We start from the raw sequence: 19,901 nt of genomic DNA on the forward strand, positions 1-19,901 counted from the left end.
CCTAGTATTTTCACAGTCTATAAATAAATTTTAACTTGGTGTTTTAAATTTGTAATTTTGTATTGCTGCTGTTTTTATCTGGTTGAGCTTTTATATTGTGTTGTATATAATGGTTTTATACTGCTGTTTTGTTAGCAAACGTAACTCCATTTTAGAAAAATCTTGCTGTGTGACTTGGGAGTGAACTCTGTTTCACCCAAACCCCCTGTGCTATGTAAGTTGTTTTTCAGAATCAGCACTTAAGGAATCGGTTTGAACCAAACCCGGATGCCTGCTGACATTTAGTCAGAACCAGTACAATGTACACATTTTTAGAACAATGGTGGGAAAGAGGCATATGTAATGCTAACTATACCATGTATACATTTTTAGAATAATGGCAGGAAAAGAAGCATATGTGATGTTAACTGTATAAATAATTGTAATTTCTTATATTCAGGGTCCGAATAGCTTTAGAGCTTTTCGCACCCAGTGCTGTAGCCTGAATAGATATATATATATCCTCCAAACTTGATCTGTGCATTTCTATGGGATCCGCCCTTAGGAAGAAAGAACCAGATATTTGTCTAACAGTTTTATACTTTGAATATTTTTAATTTTTGTGAACCGCCCAGAGAGCTCCAGCTATTGGGCGGTATAGAAATGTAATAAATAAATAAATGAATAAATAAATATACAGACGATAATATTATTAAGTTTTTGTTGTTGTTTTTAATTTGAAGTTTAGTGGGAGGGCAACTCCATCAAAGACCAGTTGTAAACTTCCATCTATAGTAATTGGTTTCCCAACCCACAGTGCCTCCATCTTGTCTGGATTAAGTTTCGGCTTATTCACCCTCACCCATCCCAAAACAACCTGCAGACACTGGCTCCAGAGTTCCCCAGCCTCCCTGGGATATGCAGCTGGAAACGAGAGGTAGAGCTGAGCATCACCTGCATTTTGAGCTCCATCAGATGGGGGGATATCACATTTCCCTACTGTCGCTTTTCTGCCCCCGCTTTCGTTTCTGATTACTTCCTCTTTTGAAAGAGGAAGTAAACAACGTGCCCGTTCACTTGGCATTCTGATCATGTTTTAAATAATCAAACAAATAAGTAAATAGTATGATCCATATTGCGACTCTATCGTGAGGGCTGGTCGGGCTTTAATCCCCACAATTGCTATTTGCATATTGAGAAATGATTTCCTTGGAGTGAATAGCTCCTTTTTTCAATGCTGACGGTAGTTGCAGGCTCCCGATCCAGATTGGGATTACTCCAGGAGACAAAATGTTAATGTCCCCATTCCACAATCTTGATCGATACCACCACCACCCCGTCCAAACATGGAATTTATTTTTAAAAGCCAATCACGCAATTGCTAATTGGATGTTTATTGTCTTGTCTATCTCAGCCCTGTGTGGATAAGAGGGAGCGAAGCGGACCAATTCTTTGACCCAGTATATAACCCATTGTCATCAGCAATGTTCTGAAGCTTTCCTTACTCTTATTCTCACAGAGAAGTTGCCATTCCAGGCAATTGCCCAACAATAGATTGTGCCTCATTTTACTCACCCATCATTTTCTTTTCCAGCTAATTTTGTGGAATACGGACTATGGCCCGGAACGGATAAGGGAACACAGTTTCAGTGGAAGTTTTGGAGCTTCTTATATCTGTCACAACTACTAATGTGTGACTTGGAAGTCGCCGGTCCGGGCTGTTTTGCAGAATACGGATTATGGCCGGGAACGGGTTTCGGAACGTGGTTTTCTGACTCCTCTATCCTTTTACGTCTAGGTTTCCTTGCCTTTTCGACACGCCCCCTGCCCTCTGATTGGCCAAAGGCGTGGTTTACACCCGCGTGTTCCTACTCGCCCCTTCAGTGCGCGCGAGGACGGGGCGTGAGCGGTGGAGGCTGCGTGGAAGGGGCAGGTGAGGAGAGGACTGCGAGCCTTCGGGGACACCTGGGCGGCTGCCTTGGAAGGGAAAGGCGGGATGGGGCTCTGCTTTCCCGGTCGGAGAGGCGAGTCCAGGCGGAGAGAGAGAGAGAGAGGGAGGGGGCATTGCCTGCCTGCTTGCGCGCTCCCTGCGCTCTCTGCACTCTTGGTGGTTGTTGCTGGGTCTCATGGTTGAGCCGAGCGCCTGACTGGGTCGGGAAAGCCAGCGGACCCCTCCCCACGCCTGCCCCCTCCCCGCAGGACCCACTCGGACGCCTGGGTTGCGAGCGCTGTCCAGGGCTCGGCCGCCGCTCGCAGGAGCCCCCTGCAAAATGGCGCATTTCCCCTTTTTCCCCGCTTCCGTGGCGGCAGCCGTTGTCGTTGCGAAAGGAGAGAAGGCGCGGCTTCCGGAGCCTCTGAAGTGCAGGCGAGGGCAGGCTGTGGTAGCCGGAGCGGGCAGGGGGGGGGGGGGAGAGAGAGAGAGAGAAGCGCCCCCTTTCCGCGCCGCCCCCAAGGGCTTCTCCTGCCCCACTGACTCCGGCGCCCCCTGCGCTCCGCTCCCTCCCTCCCCCACACATTCCTCCCTGCAAGCGCTCACAGGCGGGGCGTTTTAATTTCCTTTTCGCCTCTTCTAAAATACTCTCGTGTTGTAGTAATGCTTCATTTAATCTCCATCTTGGGATAATTACTTTTCTTTTGTAGACCGTCAGTAAAGGATTATGATCTGAGAGAAATCTGGGTAGAATCTCTATTTTGTTCACTTTAGTAACAAAGTCTCTAGTTGTTAAGATCATGTCTAGTCTTGACAGTGATCTGTGTCTTTCTGAAAAGTAGGTAAATTCCTTTGAATTGCCATTTTTTTTGTCTCCATCTGTCTCTCAGTCCCAAATTGTCCATCATATCAAAAAAGCTTTTGGGGAGTTTGCCCTGGTGACTTCTGATATCCTTCTCTGAAGTCCTATCCATTTTTGGCACCATCACTCCATTCCAGTCACCCATCAGACACCAGCTGTCAAAGGCTATATCACTTGGGCTATTCATGAGTCTCTCATAGAATTCTGCTTTGTGTTCATTGGGAGCATAAACTCCCAATACCATAGTTGTGGTTCCATTTAAATTAATTTTAACTCCTATGTAACGTCCTTGTTCATCAGAGATTACCAATTCTGGTTTCAGGTGTGGTTTAATATACAAGACAACACCATTTTTCTTTTTCATATTTGCTGCGATAAATTCTTCTCCTAAAATCTTATTATATAGGAATTTTGTCGTTTTTCCTGATATGAGTCTCTTGTAGACAAAAATCCCACGTGTCTGTTTGGCATTTATCATCTGAAGTTTACACATTTAGCACCCACTCTGACAATAATTCACCTCAGCACATATAACTTGCAGTGTTTTATTTTATATATTGAAATCCTCCCACATTTAAACCCCTTCCTCCACATATTTTGGAGGAAGGTCATTTTTATCCCTTGCCTCAGGCGTATCAAGCGGTGGTGCTTGGCTTGAGCAGGGAGTAGCCTCGGCCAGGCTTGGTGTTCAGAGCCTGTGCCCTGGCATAGTAAGTATATATGTAAGTAAGCATATTAAGCATTCACTTAATCTTAGTCCGCATTTGTGGCACCAGTGGCACCCTCCAAGTCTTCTTCATCCGATTTTGTCATTTCCAGACCTTTTTTTTAAAAATCCTTCTGGAAAGTCCCATCTGAAAATAATCTTTTTTTGTTTTAAGATTGATATCAGGGATGCATAATCCTTCCTCCTTTGTAAAATGGAGGTTTAGCCAATTAGCCACAATTATCCTTTAACACAATTATCTCTTTCCCGTTAATCTTCAATCTGTTAGAGTAATCCTCTTTGAGAATCTGGTCCCTTGTAATCTTTTTCACGAAATGGACCAATACATCTCTTGGTACCTTCTTTGTCCTGGCATAAGTAGAATTTATTCTGTAGACTGTCAATTTCATTTTCCAGGATTTCCTCATCTTGATCAAGAAACATTGCCAGATTTTTAATCATCTCTTCTCTGATGTCTTCATTTTTAAATTCTGGAATAGATCTAAATCTCAGGATATTTTCATTTTCTTTTAATTCTACCTGCGCCAAAAGGCCTTGGATTTTTTTAAAAAAGAAATCTCTTGGCACTGGAAAGCTTGCCTGGGACAAAGAAATCCATAAGCAAGGTGCCACAACTAAGAAGGCCCGCTCTCCAGTTGTCTCCCACTACACCTCAGACGGGTATTCAAAGATTAACGTGTTATTCAGGGGCCTTGGCTTATGCCTACAACACCCAGCATGCCTTGGGTGGGGAGGGAAGACTTATTAGGCTTTGATGGCCATCATTTGGAAGTGGCTCACCATCCCGGGCCTGAAGGGAGTGTGCCTGGGGCCAGCTGCCTCAGTCACTAGGCACCATCAGGAGTGGAAGAGAAGGAGGGCACAGCTCTCGGCCTGTCGCCAACAGCTACGACCAAGCTAATTGTCAGTTAGCCGGCCAGCTCCCTCAAGTCCTACCTATGAGCACTGACTGCACAGTGCTGTGTGGACTGGCTTGGCCAGACTTCACTTCCCAGGCTGGATTCCCATTGGGCAAATCGGGCACCGCAACAAAATGCATGCTGGGAGTTGTAGTTTTCTGTGGGGCGAAGAAAATCATAGGGACAGCTTGGCCAAGCATTGAAGGAAAGAGAGAGAGAGGGAGGGAAGAAACTAATTTAATTTGTTTTAAGGTTACATCACAGTCCTAGGAATGGCCTACCTTGCAGGGTTGTTGTGAGGATCAGAGAGCAAAGAAAGGAAGTAGCACCAGCCTACTACTAGAGGGGAGACGGCTAGAACGCAGGTGGAGGAAAACTCGTGCTGGGTCTGATCGAACACGGGTTAGAGCTCACTATCGAGCCTACTCTGTGGCAGTGAGGGTGGCAAAGAGGCAGTTCTTTTCCACCAGCATTGCGTCTTCTCAGTGTCGTCCGGCGGAGCTTTTCCGGGTGGTTCGCGGCCTGTTACACTCTGGGCCAGGGCGAGAGATGGTGGAACCCTCGGTAGCACGCTGTGACGAGTTTGCACGGCACTTTGAAGATAAAGTCGCTCAGATTCGTCATGAATTGGACACCACACTTAATGCAGCTCCACTAGTAGAGGCGTTCAGAGCGCCGTCCGGTTCAGTTTTATTGGATGAGTTTCAGTTATTGAGGCCCGAGGATGTGGACAAGGTGCTTGGCCAAGTCTGGTCGACCACCTGTGTGCTTGACCCTTGCCCCTCGTGGCTCATTACATCAAATAAGGAGGGGATCGCTGGATGGGTCCAGGAGGTTGTAAATGCCTCCTTGAGAGAGGGAGTGGTGCCGGCCACTTTAAAAGAGGTGGTAATTAGACCACTCCTGAAGAAGCCTAATCTGGACCCAGAGGATGTTAACAACTACAGGCCGGTGGCTAATATCCCTTTCCTGGGCAAGGTGCTTGAGCGGGTGGTTGCAGGACAACTCCAGGCACTTTTGAATGAAATGGATTATCTAGATCCATTTCAATCGGGTTTCAGGCCTGGTTTTGGAACGGAAACTGCATTGGTCGCCCTGTGGGATGACCTCTGTCGGGAGAGAGACAGGGGGAGTGCGACCCTGTTGATTCTCCTGGACCTCTCAGCGGCCTTCGATACCATCGACCATGGTATCCTTCTGGATAGGTTGTCTGAGCTGGGAGTTGGAGGTACTGCATTGTAGTGGTTCCGCTCCTACTTGGATGGCCGATTCCAGAAGGTGGTGCTGGGGGATTATTGCTCTGGGCTGTGGCTCCTAAGCCATGGGGTTCCACAGGGCTCTATCTTATCCCCTATGCTGTTTAACATATACATGAAGCCGCTGGGGGAGGTTATCTGGAGATGTGGACTGAGGTGTCATCAATATGCGGATGATACCCAGCTCTACCTTTCCTTTTCATCAAACCCAGGTGAGGCAGTGGCTGTTCTGAACCAGTGCCTGGGCACGGTAATGGACTGGATGAGGGCTAACAAACTGAGAGTCAATCCAGACAAGACGGAGGTACTGTTAGCGGGTGGTGCATCTGTCCGGCGAGGTGATGTTTGCCCTGTCCTGGACGGGGTTGCACTCTCCCTAAAGGATCGGGTCCGTAGTTTGGGGGTGCTCTTGGATCCAGAACTGTCACTTGAGGCACAGGTGAACTCAGTGGCAAAGAGCACCTTTTATCAGCTTAGGTTGATATACCAACTGCGCCCTTATCTGGACAGAGATAGCCTAGCTACAGTTATCCATGCTCTGATAACCTCTCGTTTGGATTACTGCAATGCGTTATACGTGGGGCTGCCTTTGAAAACGGTCCGGAAGCTTCCGCTGGTACAAAACAAGGCAGCCCATTTACTAACAGGGACTGGCCGACGAGATCACATTACGCCAGTCCTTTTCCAGCTTCATTGGCTGCCAGTCCAGGTCCGGGCCCGATTCAAAGTGCTGGTATTGACATTGAAAGCCCTAAACGGTTTGGGGCCAGGTTATCTGAAGGAACGCCTCCTCCCATATGTACCTACCCGGACCTTAAGATCATCTACAGGGGCCCTTCTCCGTGAGCCCCTGCCAAAGGAAGTGAGGCAGGTGGCTACTAGGAGGAGGGCTTTCTCCGCTGTGGCACCCCGGTTGTGGAATGAGCTCCCCAGAGAGGTCCGACTGGCGCATACACTGTACTGCTTTCGTCGCCAGCTGAAGACCTTTTTATTCACTCAGTATTTTAACACTTAATTTTAACTTAAATTTAAATTTTACTGTTTTAACTCTGTATTTTAATCTTATAATCAACTTTGCTGTGTGGTTTTATCCTGGTTGCGCTTTTTATACTGCATTTCGTAATTGTGTTTTTAACCTGTTGGATGTTTTTTGTGGTTTTAATTTTTGTGAACCGCCCAGAGAGCTTCAGCTATTGGGCGGTATAAAAATGTAATAAATAAATAAATAAATAAAATACTTTAAGATTATTACCTCACAGACATACATCTTAGGGGCCTCGAGCAATGTTGGGTTTATTTATTTTTTTATTTACATTTATATGCTGCCTTTTTCTCTCCAAGGAACCCAAGGCGGCGTGCATAATCCCCCTCTATAGTTTATCCTGACAACAATTTTGCTGTGAGGTGGGCTGGACTAGAAGCCTGTGGCTGGCCCCAAATCACCCAGTGGGTTTAAGTAGCAGAACAGGGACTAGAAGCCGGATCTCAGCCCAACACTTTAGCCACTGTACCACACTGGCTATATCAGCTAGTTGAGAATAAAAATGCCCATATCGTACGGCCTTTATACAACCCTATGGTGCGACCACACTTAGAATACTGTGTTGAGTTCTGGTCACCGGTATAAAAAAGATACGGTAGACAGAGCTGGAAAAAGTGCAGAAAAGGGCAACATGGGTGGGAGCGTTGTGTTTCACCCGTGTCCTGCGTATGGGTGTTCTGGTGGGCCACTGTGTGAACAGAGTGCTGGACTAGATGGACCCTCGGTCTGACCCAGCCGGGCTCCCCTTATGTTCTTATGGCATCAAAAGAGTTAAACTTTGGCGTAGACCTGCACAGGATTGCATTACTGACCACGTTAATCGGAGCACACGAGCCACGTGCCAATCCAGCGGCCATTTCCGCTCCTCTGTAGCCTGTTGTTTTTTGTAAACCCACAGCTTTGCATACTCGCTTCCGTGACGAAATGGTATTTCAATTCGTCTGTCTATCTGAATGTTTGGTTGTGGCAATTCTGGCCAGGGCTGATGGGACTTGCAGTTCACCATTTCCAGAGGTGCTTTTCCCCCTCAGCCTCTCCCCTGGTTTCCACATGTAGGAGGGTTTCAGCCATCTAAGATGTCCTGCATTCAATCCAGCATCCGGAATGGTCCCCAAGACCAAGGTGAGGAGAGTTCCCCCACCCTGAAGTCCAGCCCCACACACCTGAGATATCTAATGTGCATAAAAATCCAAATTATGTCAAAAGGATTCTTCCCAACACCTTTCTCTCCTTTGCAGGTGAAGAAATGCCGGTAATACCTCACAAGTCACCCCTTCTTCATGGTGGAGGAGAAATGGGTCCTGTGCGACCAGATCAGGTAGGGGGAGAAATCAATGAGGGGATGGACAGGGGGTGGCCTGGGTGCCTCTCTCCCTTGCAACCCTCCCAGGGCCCGAAAGAATTCCTTTCTTTCTCTTTGGTTTTGTCAAAGATGCCAACTTCAAAAGCTCTCAGGACTGTCAAGGGGAGATGGAGGCCCCCAGGGTAAACCTGGCATGGGCTGGAGCTTAGTGGTAGAGGCCCTGCTTTGCATGAACCTCCAGGTGGTGAGACTAGGAAAGGGGCTGCCAGTCAGTGTTGACAATACTGAGCTAGAGGGATCCAAGCCTTTGGAGGATACTGATCACCTAGACGCCTTCTAGTCTGGGTTTCAACTAGGGGTGTCTCTCTAGACGCCCTATTTACCCTGAGAGGGCTGCACAGTAGTGCTAAGTTTGTTATATAATGCAGTCACCAATTCACAGCCAGCATTGAGCTTTCCCCTCAAGCTGTGAATTTAGAAAGTCGAGGATTTAGAACAATGTCTTTGCTTTGATGCGAGGTCATGTCGTTCCACCTTCTGCCTACGGTGACGTCTCTTTGGCATTAAGTTAGGGTGGATCAGGACCATTGGGAGACTGGAGAGGCTGGGCAGAGTGCGGGGGGTGGGCCTGATCAGCTGCATGGTCATGGGGAAGAACACGGCCCCTCCCGCCATGGGGATTAGCTTTCCCCCCACAAAAGCTGCAATCCTGCAGGGTTTTAAGTGAATGCCGGAACGGGGCAGCAGCACCGTGAAGATACCCCCACAGGTCATGGGACCGAAGCACACTTGGTTGCTCCCTCTGAAAGATCAGGTTCGTATTCGGTGGCTGCTCAAAGACCCATCATGGTCACTGGCGGCCCAAGTGACCACAGTGGCTCTTTTTAAAAAAAAAAAAAAAATTTATTTACATTATCACAAAAAAACAACAACACACATAACGTACTACATAATATTGAAATGTTGAATACATAATATCTTATCTAAATAACATAATCAAAATTAACATACAAGTGCACCCCGCACCTTGGGATCTCATTCCTGATTCCAAAATCTCATACTTTCTTTTACTGGTGGTTTCCCACTTCCCTTAGAAAACACAAATATTAGGAACTGTTTCCAAATTCCTTCAAAATCATTTGTTTTAGCTATACCTCTTCACCATTTAATATTACAAGTCAATTTATCATTAATAGCTATATCCCATACTTCTTTATACCATTCTTCAATAGAATATTCCCCTTGAATCTTCCAGTTCCTAGCTACAATCAATCTTGCTGCAGTCAGCAAATTCGTTATCAATTCCTTGATTTCCTTTTTACATTTTAAATCTTCAAATAGTGACAGTAATGCAACTTTTGGTGTTCGTTCTATCTTCATTTCCACAATTTCTTCAATCTCCAAAAACACCATCTTCCAAAATTTTTGAACATAGTTGCATTCCCACCACATATGTAAATACGTTCCTTTACCCCCCACATCCTCTCCAACAGTTTGCTGATTGCTGATTATTTATCTTATTCAATCTAACCGGAGTTAGGTACCACCTCCATATAATTTTATAATAATTCTCTTTTATTCTTACTGACATATTTCTCAACGCTCTTTGTTTCCATAGTCCCTCCAAGCCCTGTTGTCCTATTTGTACATTCAAATCTGTCTCCCAAACCATTTTGCCTGAATTATCCATCAACACTTTCTCCACCAGTATTCTATATATTTCACTCATCAACCCTTTTAACACTGTTCTTTTCTCCCTATCATTTTCTTTCTTAACTATTAATTCCTCAAACTTCGTCAATTCTCTACAATCTCCGTTATCTCTTACCCACTTTTTAGTCCACTGTTCTAATTGACAATAATTTAACCAAGTTAATTTTTTATCTTTAAGGACCTCTTCCATATCCTCTCTTGTATTCATTCCTCTTAACCATTCCCTTAATTTCATTTTATTTTTTTCTATTAAAACTTTACTTAATCTACTCTTTAATTCCTCCGGGAAATTCTTTAACATTATTACCGGTGACAAAGGGGAGCTACTCGGAAGCAGCTCCCCTTTATATTTACTCCAAATTTCCCAGTGAGACCTCAAAAGCGGGTTATCTATACTTTCTACCCATTTTTTTCCCTTCCCTAAAAAAAACATTTTCCAAATTAATCTCTATATTACTTGTAGTTTTATCCTCCATCCAATCTAATTCTCCTATTCCTGTAATTGCCTCCACAATATGTCTTAATCTGTTAGCTACATAATATAGTTTAATATTTGGGAGACCCAATCCTCCCTTTTTTTTGACTTAAATACCATTTACTTTTATTTACCCTCGCTTTCTTATCACCATTACAATAATTATAATATTTTGCCAACTTTTTATCTCTAATTCTGAAATTTTTATTGGTAGCATCCTAAACACAAAATTAATCTTTGCTAAAATCTTCATTTTTATTAATGCTATTCTTCCAAACCAGGATAAATTTAATCTTTTATATTTTTCCAATTTTGCTAAAATTTCTTTTTTTAACACATTTAAATTCTCTTTCTCTAAACTCTCTAACTTCTGCGTAATTTTTATTCCCAAATATTTAATCTGATTCATAACTCTCATTTCTCTTCCCTTTTCTTCCCAATCCTTCTCTTCCTTTTTAGTATAATTAAACAACATCATTTCTGATTTGGACCAATTTATTCTTAACCCAGTAATATCCTCAAATTCTCTCAATTGCTGTTTAATTCTCCCCATCTTTTCTATTGGATTCTTAATAGTTAGCAGTGTGTCATCTGCAAACATATTCAGTTTAATTTTTTTCATACTACCTATTTCTTCAATCTCCTCATCTTCTCGTATTGCATTCGCCAATAATTCCATTACCATTACAAACAGGACCGGCGAGAGTGGACATCCTTGCCTTGTCCCTTTGGCTAGTCGTATCTTATCCGTCACACCATCATTCACTACCACTACAGCTGTATTTTGAGAGTACAACTGTTCTATTATAGCTTTAAATTTATTTCCAAATCCCATTTTATTTAAAACCATCTTTAAAGCTTGCCAGCTCAAACAGTCAAAAGCCTTAAAAATATCCAATGCCAAAATTCCAGCTTTAACCTTAGACTTATTTATCACCTGTATTACATTTAAAACTCTTCCCACTAAATTGTGCATTTGTCTGCCTGGTACAAATCCACATTGATCCTCCCCTATGTATTCATCTATAAATTTGTTCAACCGCCTTGCTAAAATAGTTGAAATTTTTTTAGCATCTTGGTTTATTAATGAAATAGGTCTATATAAATCAGGGACAGTCAAATCTTTATCTGGTTTTGGTATTAAAATTATTAATGAATGTTCCCATGATTCTGGTGTTCTTTCTCCTTCCAATATGGAGTTGTACAGCTTCAATAATTTCGGTACTAAAAAAGTCTTAAAAACCTTATAATATTCTGAGCCTAAACCATCTACCCCCGGTGATTTACCCACTTTCAAATTCTCAATTACTTCTTCTACTTCTCTTTGCGTTATTACCTTCTCCATTAACTCTATGTTCTGTTTTTATTCCCTTCTTTATATACTTTTCTATATAAGCTTCCAACTTCTGTTTTTGAGTGTCCTTACCCTTATACAATTCTTGATAAAATTCTTGGAAAAATTTTCTTTTACCCTTCATTATATGACAATAATTCCCTTGTTTATCCTTCAATATTCCTATCCCATTCCTGGCTTTTTCCTTTTGTGTGAGTCTGGCAAGCAATCTAGAGTTTCTATCGCTGTTTTCAAAATACTCCCTTTCATATATATTAAATTTTTCTGAACTTCCTCTAAATTTAAATTTTCTAATTGCTTTTTCTTTGCTTGTATTTCTATTAATTTATATTTATTTTTAAATTGCCAATAATCTTTCTCCAATTTCTTAATCTCTTCCTCCAATTTTTCCTGCTCTGCTATTTGTTGCCTCCTTAAATTGCACATTTCTCTAATACATATTCCTCTTGTTACTGCCTTCATGGTATCCCAAACTACTGCCCTTGACGTTCCTCCCTTCTCATTAATTTCCCAAGTCTCTGTCAGTTCTCTTTGCATTTTTCTACCACTTTATTGTACTTCAAAAGTTTTGTGTTTAATTTCCACCTAAACGCTTCTTTATAATTCTTTCTAACTGTGAACTCTAAACTTAGCAATGCATGGTCTGTTACCTTTATTACCCCCATTTCCATTTTACATACCTTACTTGCAAACTCTTTTGAAACCAATATATAATCTATTCTAGAGTATGTATGATGAACTGAGGAGTAGTAAGAGAAGCCCGGGTTCGACCCATTCAGTAAACGCCAGCAATCTACATAATCTTTTTCTTTTACTAGTTTATTTAATATAGTAATATTATTTCTCTTTTCTGCATTAGTGGGGTTTGACCTATCCACTCTATTATCCATTACCATATTAAAATCCCCAGCTAAAATAAGATGCCCCTCTCTAAACTCCTCTATTTCTTTAAATAATTCCATAATTATTATTATTATTATTATTTATTTATATAGCACCATCAATGTACATAAAAAACTCTCTATGTCTCTCATTGGGGGCATAAACATTGACTAATGTATATGATTCATTTTCAATTTGTCCCTTTATCATAAGATATCTACCATTATCCTTTTTTATAGTTTTTAATATAAATCCACTTTTTTAAAATCAAAATTGCCACTCCATTTTTTTTTTATGTCCCCAGTGACTTTTCATAATAGACTGACCACTTTGTCCGTATTTCGTTTACGCCATCAAATTTTTGGTGTGTTTCTTGCATCATAATAATATCAGAACTTTCTTTATTTAACATTTGTTCTATTCTTCTCCTTTTCACGACTGCCCCCAGACCTTTAACATTAAGCGTTGATACTTTAATTTTTTTATCCATATTTACTCTTTTGATTCTTCTTCCGATCCCGTGTGCTCTGCATCTCATAAACATAAACAACAAAAAACACAAACCCTGAACCCCCCTTCATCTCCTTCCCTCCCACCCTATTAAACCCCCCCAATCTCCCATCCCCCCCTCCTTCCCCCCCCCATATCCCTGTAAGTCTACCACTCCGGCCATTAACTACCTTAAGGGAGGGGGGGAGGCGGAGTTCCGCCTGAGCGGCAAGATCTCTATACTTAACAGCTTTTATGTATTATTATCTCATAACCATTCAACATTTTACCCCATCCCAGACGCCCCCGCTTCAGTTCTGTTTCCAACTTCAGCTCCAAGACTTGCTTCTTTAGATAAACCCAGACTCTTCAGCAACTCCTTGCCTTGATCCAAAGAGGTTACTCTGTATTGACTCCCACCATATGAAAACTTTAAGAAAACAGGGTAACCCCAAGCATATTTTATTGCGCTTCTTGTTAACATTTCAGTTATTTGCTTAACGCTGCGTCTCCATTGGAGTGTTTGCTGACAAAGATCGTTGAATACTTGCACTGCTTTGCCTTTATATTTTATCATGGCCATGGACCTCAATTTCTTCATCACTTGCTCCTTTTTGTAATAACTGCCAAATTTCACAAGAATGTCCTTGGTTCCTCTGTAATTTGCTCCTCCCACTCTGTGGATCCTTTCCAGGTCACAGTCTTTTATGTCCAGATCAGGCATCATATCATTGAACCATTTCAGAATTATTTTTCTCAAATCCTCTGCTGGTTCTTCAACAAAGTGTTTAATTCGTAGATTGGAACGTCGGTCCTGATCCTGCAATTGGATCATCTTTAATTCTTGATCTTGGAACTTCACATCCTGCCTTTTCTCCACTAATTTTACTTTAGCATCTAGCATCTTTATAGCTCTGTTATTCTGGGCAATTTTGTCAGCGAGCACCCCCATCCTCTGATCTGCCTTCTTTGCATTTTCATCCATCTTCTTACTCAGCGTTGCTGTACTGTCCAAAATCAGCCTCTTCAGATCTTCCATTGTAGTTGAAGTTGGCACCGTGCCAGGTTTCTCCGCCATCTTGACAGAACTGCCATTCTCGCTTTCACTTCCACTACTTTGTGTAACTTCTTCTGTAGACAGTTTCTCAAGACGGGCCAAATTATGATTAGAGGGGCGTTTTGTAGCCTTCCCAGGTTTTTTTTTTTGTGTGTGTGGATTTTCTAACATTCAGCATGGATCTATTTTTGACTCTCACTTAATGTCCCGTATACACTCCGCACCGTCACTTTTTCTACGCAGATAAACACTTCCTCCTTCGATGCTTTTTAAAGGGTGAATTTACTGCCAATTAGACATTCTCCTAAGATAAGGAGTGTAATTCAGCGTCTTTATCAGACTGGGATACGAAAGAGCTCTGACATTCACAAAGCCAGTTTCATTTTCATCGCTCCCCCCTCCGTTCCGTCTGACTAATTTACAGCCAGAAACACCGGGCTGCTTTTCTCCCTCCTTATACTGATTCTGCTTCCAAAAACAAGATTTTCACCCTCACTTAAAAGTCATAATCATTTCCCTTCATTTTCATTGACGACCCATGCCTTTTTGAATGAGATAATTAAGTTCTCAGATCTCCCCATACGGGAGTCTCAAGGAGAAATCTTACCCATCATGGCGTCCAGCTCCGCCCCCGACCACAGTGGCTCTGAGTGGCTTTTCCCAGCTTCTAGAAGAATCGCAACACTGTCTATGAGTAGAAACCGTATGATTTTCTTTCTCCTCCTGCTCCAGGGCTTGGTGCTCTTCAAAGAGGTGGCCGTGTATTTCACCAAGGAAGAGTGGTCTCTGCTGGATCCGAGGCAAAGGACTCTGCACGAACAAGTTATGATGGAGAACTTTGCAAACGTGGCATATTTGGGTACGCTCTGCTTTTTCCATGGGATGAGAAAACCAGCACGTTTACAAAGGCTAAAAAATGTTTAGCACATCTTAATAATTGTGGTGTGATTGAACATCCTTCAGACTCCTATGCTAGTCTGGCAGGATCGTGGGCTCTGTTCTACAGGTTGGGAGGGGGGTGAGATGGCATTACAGGCTTTGTGTTGATTTTCTTTGTTCTGTCACAAGGAATTAATTTTATTCCTTGATTTGAGACTCCCGTTTTCTTTCTGTAGAGACCTGTGATGTGCCAGGGATCAAGGCAGAAGAAGGACAGGGAGTATTCTTAGAAAGAGCAAGTCCTGAAGAACGAAAAGAGCAGAGAAATCTAAATATTCATTTGAAAATCCACACAGGATGGAAGCAACTGAAATGCTCAAAGTGCAGTAAAAGTTTCTATGATAAAGCTACCCTCAGAGAACATCTGAGAATCCACACAGAGAAGAAACCATTTACGAGTCTGGAGTGCAGAAAGGCCTTAAGTTGGTGTGATTTACTTTCTTCACATCAAAGGAATTACACAGATGAGAAGCCCTTTAAATGCCTGCAGTGTGGAAAAGCAGTTTCTTCGAATTCTGCTCTTACTGCACATCAAAGGATACACACAGGTGAGAAGCCATTTAAATGCCTGGAGTGTGGAAAGAGCTTCACTCGGAGTGGACATCTTACTGAACATCAAAGAATTCACACAGGTGAGAAGCCATTTAAATGCCTGGAGTGTAGAAAGAGCTTCACTCGGAGTGGACATCTTACTGAACATCAAAGAATTCACACAGGGGAGAAGCCATTTAAATGCCTGGAGTGTGGAAAGACGTTCGGTTGGAATCATGGTCTTACTTCACATCAAAGGATACACACAGGGGAGAAACCATTTAAATGCCTGGAGTGTGGAAAGACAGTTTCTTCGAATTCTGCTCTTACTGCACATCAAAGAATTCACACAGGAGAGAAGCCATTTAAATGCTTGGAGTGTGGAAAGAGCTTCACTCAGAGTGTGCAACTTACTTCACATCAAAGAGATCACACAGGTGAGAAGCCATTTAAATGTCTGGAATGTGGAAAGAGCTTCATTCAGCGTGCGCAACTTACTTCACATCAAAGAGTTCACACAGGTGAGAAGCCATTTAAATGCCTGGAGTGTGGAGAGAAGTTTGGTTGGAATCATGGTCTTACTTCACATCAACGGATACACACAGGGGAGAAGCCATTTAAATGCCTGGAGTGTGGGAAGGCATTTACTTCGAATAATTCTCTAACTGCACATCAAAGGATACACACTGGGGATAAGCAATTTAAATGCCTGGAGTGTGGAAAGGCCTATACTCGGAGTAATACTCTTACTGAACATCAAAGAATCCACACAGGAGAGAAGCCGTTTAAATGTCTGGAGTGTGGAAAGGCCTTCCGTCAGAGTGATAAACTTTATACACATCAAAGAATACACACGGGGGTGAAGCCATTTAAATGCTTCGAGTGTGGAAAGAGCTTCACTCAGAGTAGTTCACTTATTTCACATCAAAGAGTTCACACAGGTGAGAAGCCATTTAAATGCCTGGAGTGTGGAAAGAGCTTCACTCAGAGTGGGCAACTGACAGAACATCTACGTATCCACACAGGTGAAAAGCCATTTAAATGCTTAGAGTGTGGAAAGGCAGTTTCTTCGAATTCTGCTCTTACTGCACATCAAAGAATTCACACAGGAGAGAAGCCATTTAAATGCTTGGAGTGTGGAAAGAGCTTCACTCAGAGTGGGCAACTTATTTCACATCAAAGAATTCACACTGGGGAGAAGCCATTTAAATGCCTGGAGTGTGGAAAGGCAGTTTCTTCGAATTCTGCTCTTACTGCACATCAAAGGATACACACTGGTGAGAAGCCATTTAAATGCCTGGAGTGTGGAAAGGCCTTTGGTCAGAGCGATAAACTTACTGCACATCAAAGGATACACACAGGTGAGAAGCCATTTAAATGCCTGGAGTGTGGAAAGGCCTTCTCTCAGAGTAGTTCACTTATTTCACATCAAAGAGTTCACACAGGTGAGAAGCCATTTAAATGCCTGGAGTGTGGAAAGACATTCAGTTGGAATAATGCTCTTACTGCACATCAAAGGATACACACAGGTGAGAAGCCATTTAAATGCCTGGAGTGTGGAGAGGCCTTTGGTCGGAGCTATAGACTTACTGAACATCAAAGAATTCACACAGGAGAGAAGCCGTTTAAATGTCTGAAGTGTGGAAAGGCCTTCCGTCGGAGTGGTACACTTTATACACATCAAAGAATACACACAGGGGTGAAGCCATTTCAATGCCTGGAGTGTGGAAAGCTTTTCACTCAGTGTGGACAATTTACAGAACATCTACGTCTCCACACGGGAAAAGCCATTGAAATGTTTGGAATGTGGAAAGGCTTTCCATTGCAGTGCTTCACTAAGCTATCATCGGAGAATCCACACAGGGGAGAAGCCATTTAAATGCCTTGAGTGTGGAAAGGCAGTTTCTTCGAATTCTGCTCTTACTGCACATCAAAGGATACACACAGGGGAGAAGCCATTTAAATGCCTGGCGTGTGGAAAGGCCTTCTCTAAGAGTAGTTCACTTATTTCACATCAAAGAGTTCACACCGGTGAGAAGCCATTTAAATGCCTGGAGTGTGGAAAGGCATTCAGTTGGTTTCATGCTCTTACTGCACATCAAAGGATCCACACAGGAGAGAAGCCATTTAAATGCCTGGAGTGTGGAAAGGCCTATACTCAGAGCAATAAACTTACTAAACATCAAAGAATTCACACAGGGGAGAAGCCATTTAAATGCCTGGAGTGTTGAAAGGCATTCACTTGGAATCATGCTCTTACTGCACATCAAAGAATTCACAGGGGAACAAAACCATTTAAATGCTTGCAGTGTGAGAAATACTTCTGTGATAAATTCATGTCAAACAATTCACAGCTTTCATTTAATGCTGTGGCCCCGTTCAGACAACACACTAAACCATGCTGCTTAACCACAAAAAGCTTAATGGGGTAAGATTCTTCCAAGAAATAGGGGAAATATTACCAATCAAGGGATTTGTAAAACACAGTTGGCGTTATTGCATATGTTTGTAAAAGAAAATAGAGAGAGATGAGAAAAAAAAAATTGACTTTTTGTTGACAGCTGAGAAGCAATTAATAGCAATCATCCGGTGAAGTAGCGTCCCATTAAGCTTTTTGTGGTTAAGCAGCGTGGTTTAGCATGTTGTCTGAATGGGGCCAATGTCTCAAATTTTCTTTTTCCACATAGCTATTGTTAACATGTGAACTGTCTTCCAGTTACTTGCTCTTAATTGCTTCTCAGCTGTCAACAAAAAGCCAATTAATTTTTTTTCTCATCTCTATTTTTTTATGCTTAATTCTTGTATACATACTCCCCTTATTGTTGCTTTGCTCGTTTCCAATCTGATTGTTTCTGTTGTTTCCTTCAAAATATCTTTCTATATTTCTTTTTATTTTGTCTTTAAACATCTTCCTTAGTTAATAATATGGGGTTCAATCTCCATATATAATTATTTTTCTTTTTTCGTCTCTCTCTGCATATGCTTTAATTTGGGCATGGTCTGTCATTTTTACTTGCCCAATTTCCTTTTGTTGTTGTTGTTCTTCATAAGAAAGAGTTTCTGTCACTAGAATTGTGTCCAGCCTACTAAATTGTTTGTATATTTCTGAAAAATAAGTGTGAGTAATCATTAGGCTTTATTCCAATCCATGTATTATAAACATCATTTTTTTAAAATTTCTACCCTGCTTTGTAGTTGTTCTTTGTAATTTCACTCATTGGTCTTGACCCCTGTAAATTCTAATTCAAATCTCCTACAATACTTTTTATCAGATCTTTAAAATCTGTTAATTTTGGACAGAATCTTCTGTAGGAAATTTAATTGGTTTGTATTAGGGATGTGTACTGATGCCCATGTTAAGTCTTTTTAGTGTGAAGTTTAGGGGGGGAAAGCAACCCCATCAAAGACCAGTAAGCTTCCATCTATAGTAATTGGTTTCCCAACCCACAGTGCCTCCATCTTGTCTGGATGAAGTTTCGGCTTATTCACCCTCACCCATCCCAAAACAACCTGCAGACACTGGCTCCAGAGTTCCCCAGCCTCCCTGGGATATGCAGCGGGAAACAAGAGGTAGAGCTGAGCATCACCTGCATTTTGAGCTCCATCAGATGGGGGGGATATCATATTTCCCTACTGTCGCTTTTCTGCCCCCGCTGTCGTTTCTGGTTACTTCCTCTTTTGAAAGAGGAAGTAAACAACGTGCCCGTTCACTTGGCCATTCTGATCACGTTGCTTCTCCTTCACACAGGCCGAGATAGCGGCAAGTTCTACTTTAAAAATATATTGGACCTAATGAGGTGTTTTTTGTCACATGAGGAAGGCCAGAAGGGGCGTGAGGCAGACAACGTCATGATAGGGACTTACAAAAATGTATGAGTATCCTGTAATGAACGTGCAATAAATCGCTCATCTGATGAAGGTCACTAATGACACTTTGCCCCAAACCTCCTAATGACTCCCCCTCCCCCAGCAGTTTCATGTAGATGTTAAAAAGCTTGGGTGACGAGATAGAACCTTGCGGCACCCCACAGGCTAACGGCGTGGGGTAGAATTAGAAGTCCTCCAGCACCACTTTCTGAGACCGCTCCTCCAGAAAGGGCCAGAACTGCTATAAAACCAGGCCACCCAAGCCCAATCCAGACAAAAGATCCAGAAGGATACAACAGTCAATGGTATTGAAAGCTGCTGAGAGGTCCAGAAGCACCAGTAGGATTATACCAACCAGCTTCCTGTGATGGTCCTATGTTCTTGTATTAAGGCAGAGGGAGAAAAATCATATAATACAGTAACAGCCAAGGCAATCGACACAACAATAAATAGATCAACATCATAAAAGAATAAAAATATTAAAGAGATTATTAAGTAGTTAAGAATCAGAGATACAGGTTAAAAAGCCAGTGTGGAGTAGTGGTTAGGGTGTTGGCCTGGGACAGGGGAGAGTTGGGTTCTAGTCCCCACTCAGC

General features: G+C 42.5%; 1 protein-coding gene across 1 annotated transcript; it reads left to right on the forward strand.

Moving 5' to 3' along the window:
• Positions 1 to 1,879: 1,879 nt before the first annotated feature.
• On the forward strand, positions 1,880 to 18,515 carry LOC134396317 (zinc finger protein 420-like). The gene is made up of 4 exons (XM_063122765.1): positions 1,880 to 1,912; positions 7,934 to 8,013; positions 14,701 to 14,827; positions 15,084 to 18,515. Exons 2-4 carry the CDS (start codon positions 7,942 to 7,944, stop codon positions 17,315 to 17,317), a joined length of 2,433 nt encoding a protein of 810 aa, XP_062978835.1. The 5' UTR covers positions 1,880 to 1,912; positions 7,934 to 7,941; the 3' UTR covers positions 17,318 to 18,515.
• The last annotated feature ends 1,386 nt before the right edge of the window (positions 18,516 to 19,901 follow it).

The sequence above is a fragment of the Elgaria multicarinata genome, chromosome 3 (genome assembly GCF_023053635.1).
Source record: "Elgaria multicarinata webbii isolate HBS135686 ecotype San Diego chromosome 3, rElgMul1.1.pri, whole genome shotgun sequence".
NCBI classification, from domain to species: domain Eukaryota; kingdom Metazoa; phylum Chordata; class Lepidosauria; order Squamata; family Anguidae; genus Elgaria; species Elgaria multicarinata.

Bases quoted from the DNA above. Each gene is read 5' to 3' on its own strand.
- LOC134396317 (XM_063122765.1), top strand. From the start codon at position 7,942: ATGCCGGTAATACCTCACAAGTCACCCCTTCTTCATGGTGGAGGAGAA. The intron at 8,014-14,700 runs GTAGGGGGAGAA...CTCCTGCTCCAG, and splicing joins GTCCTGTGCGACCAGATCAG to GGCTTGGTGCTCTTCAAAGA. The intron at 14,828-15,083 runs GTACGCTCTGCT...TTCTTTCTGTAG, and splicing joins TGCAAACGTGGCATATTTGG to AGACCTGTGATGTGCCAGGG.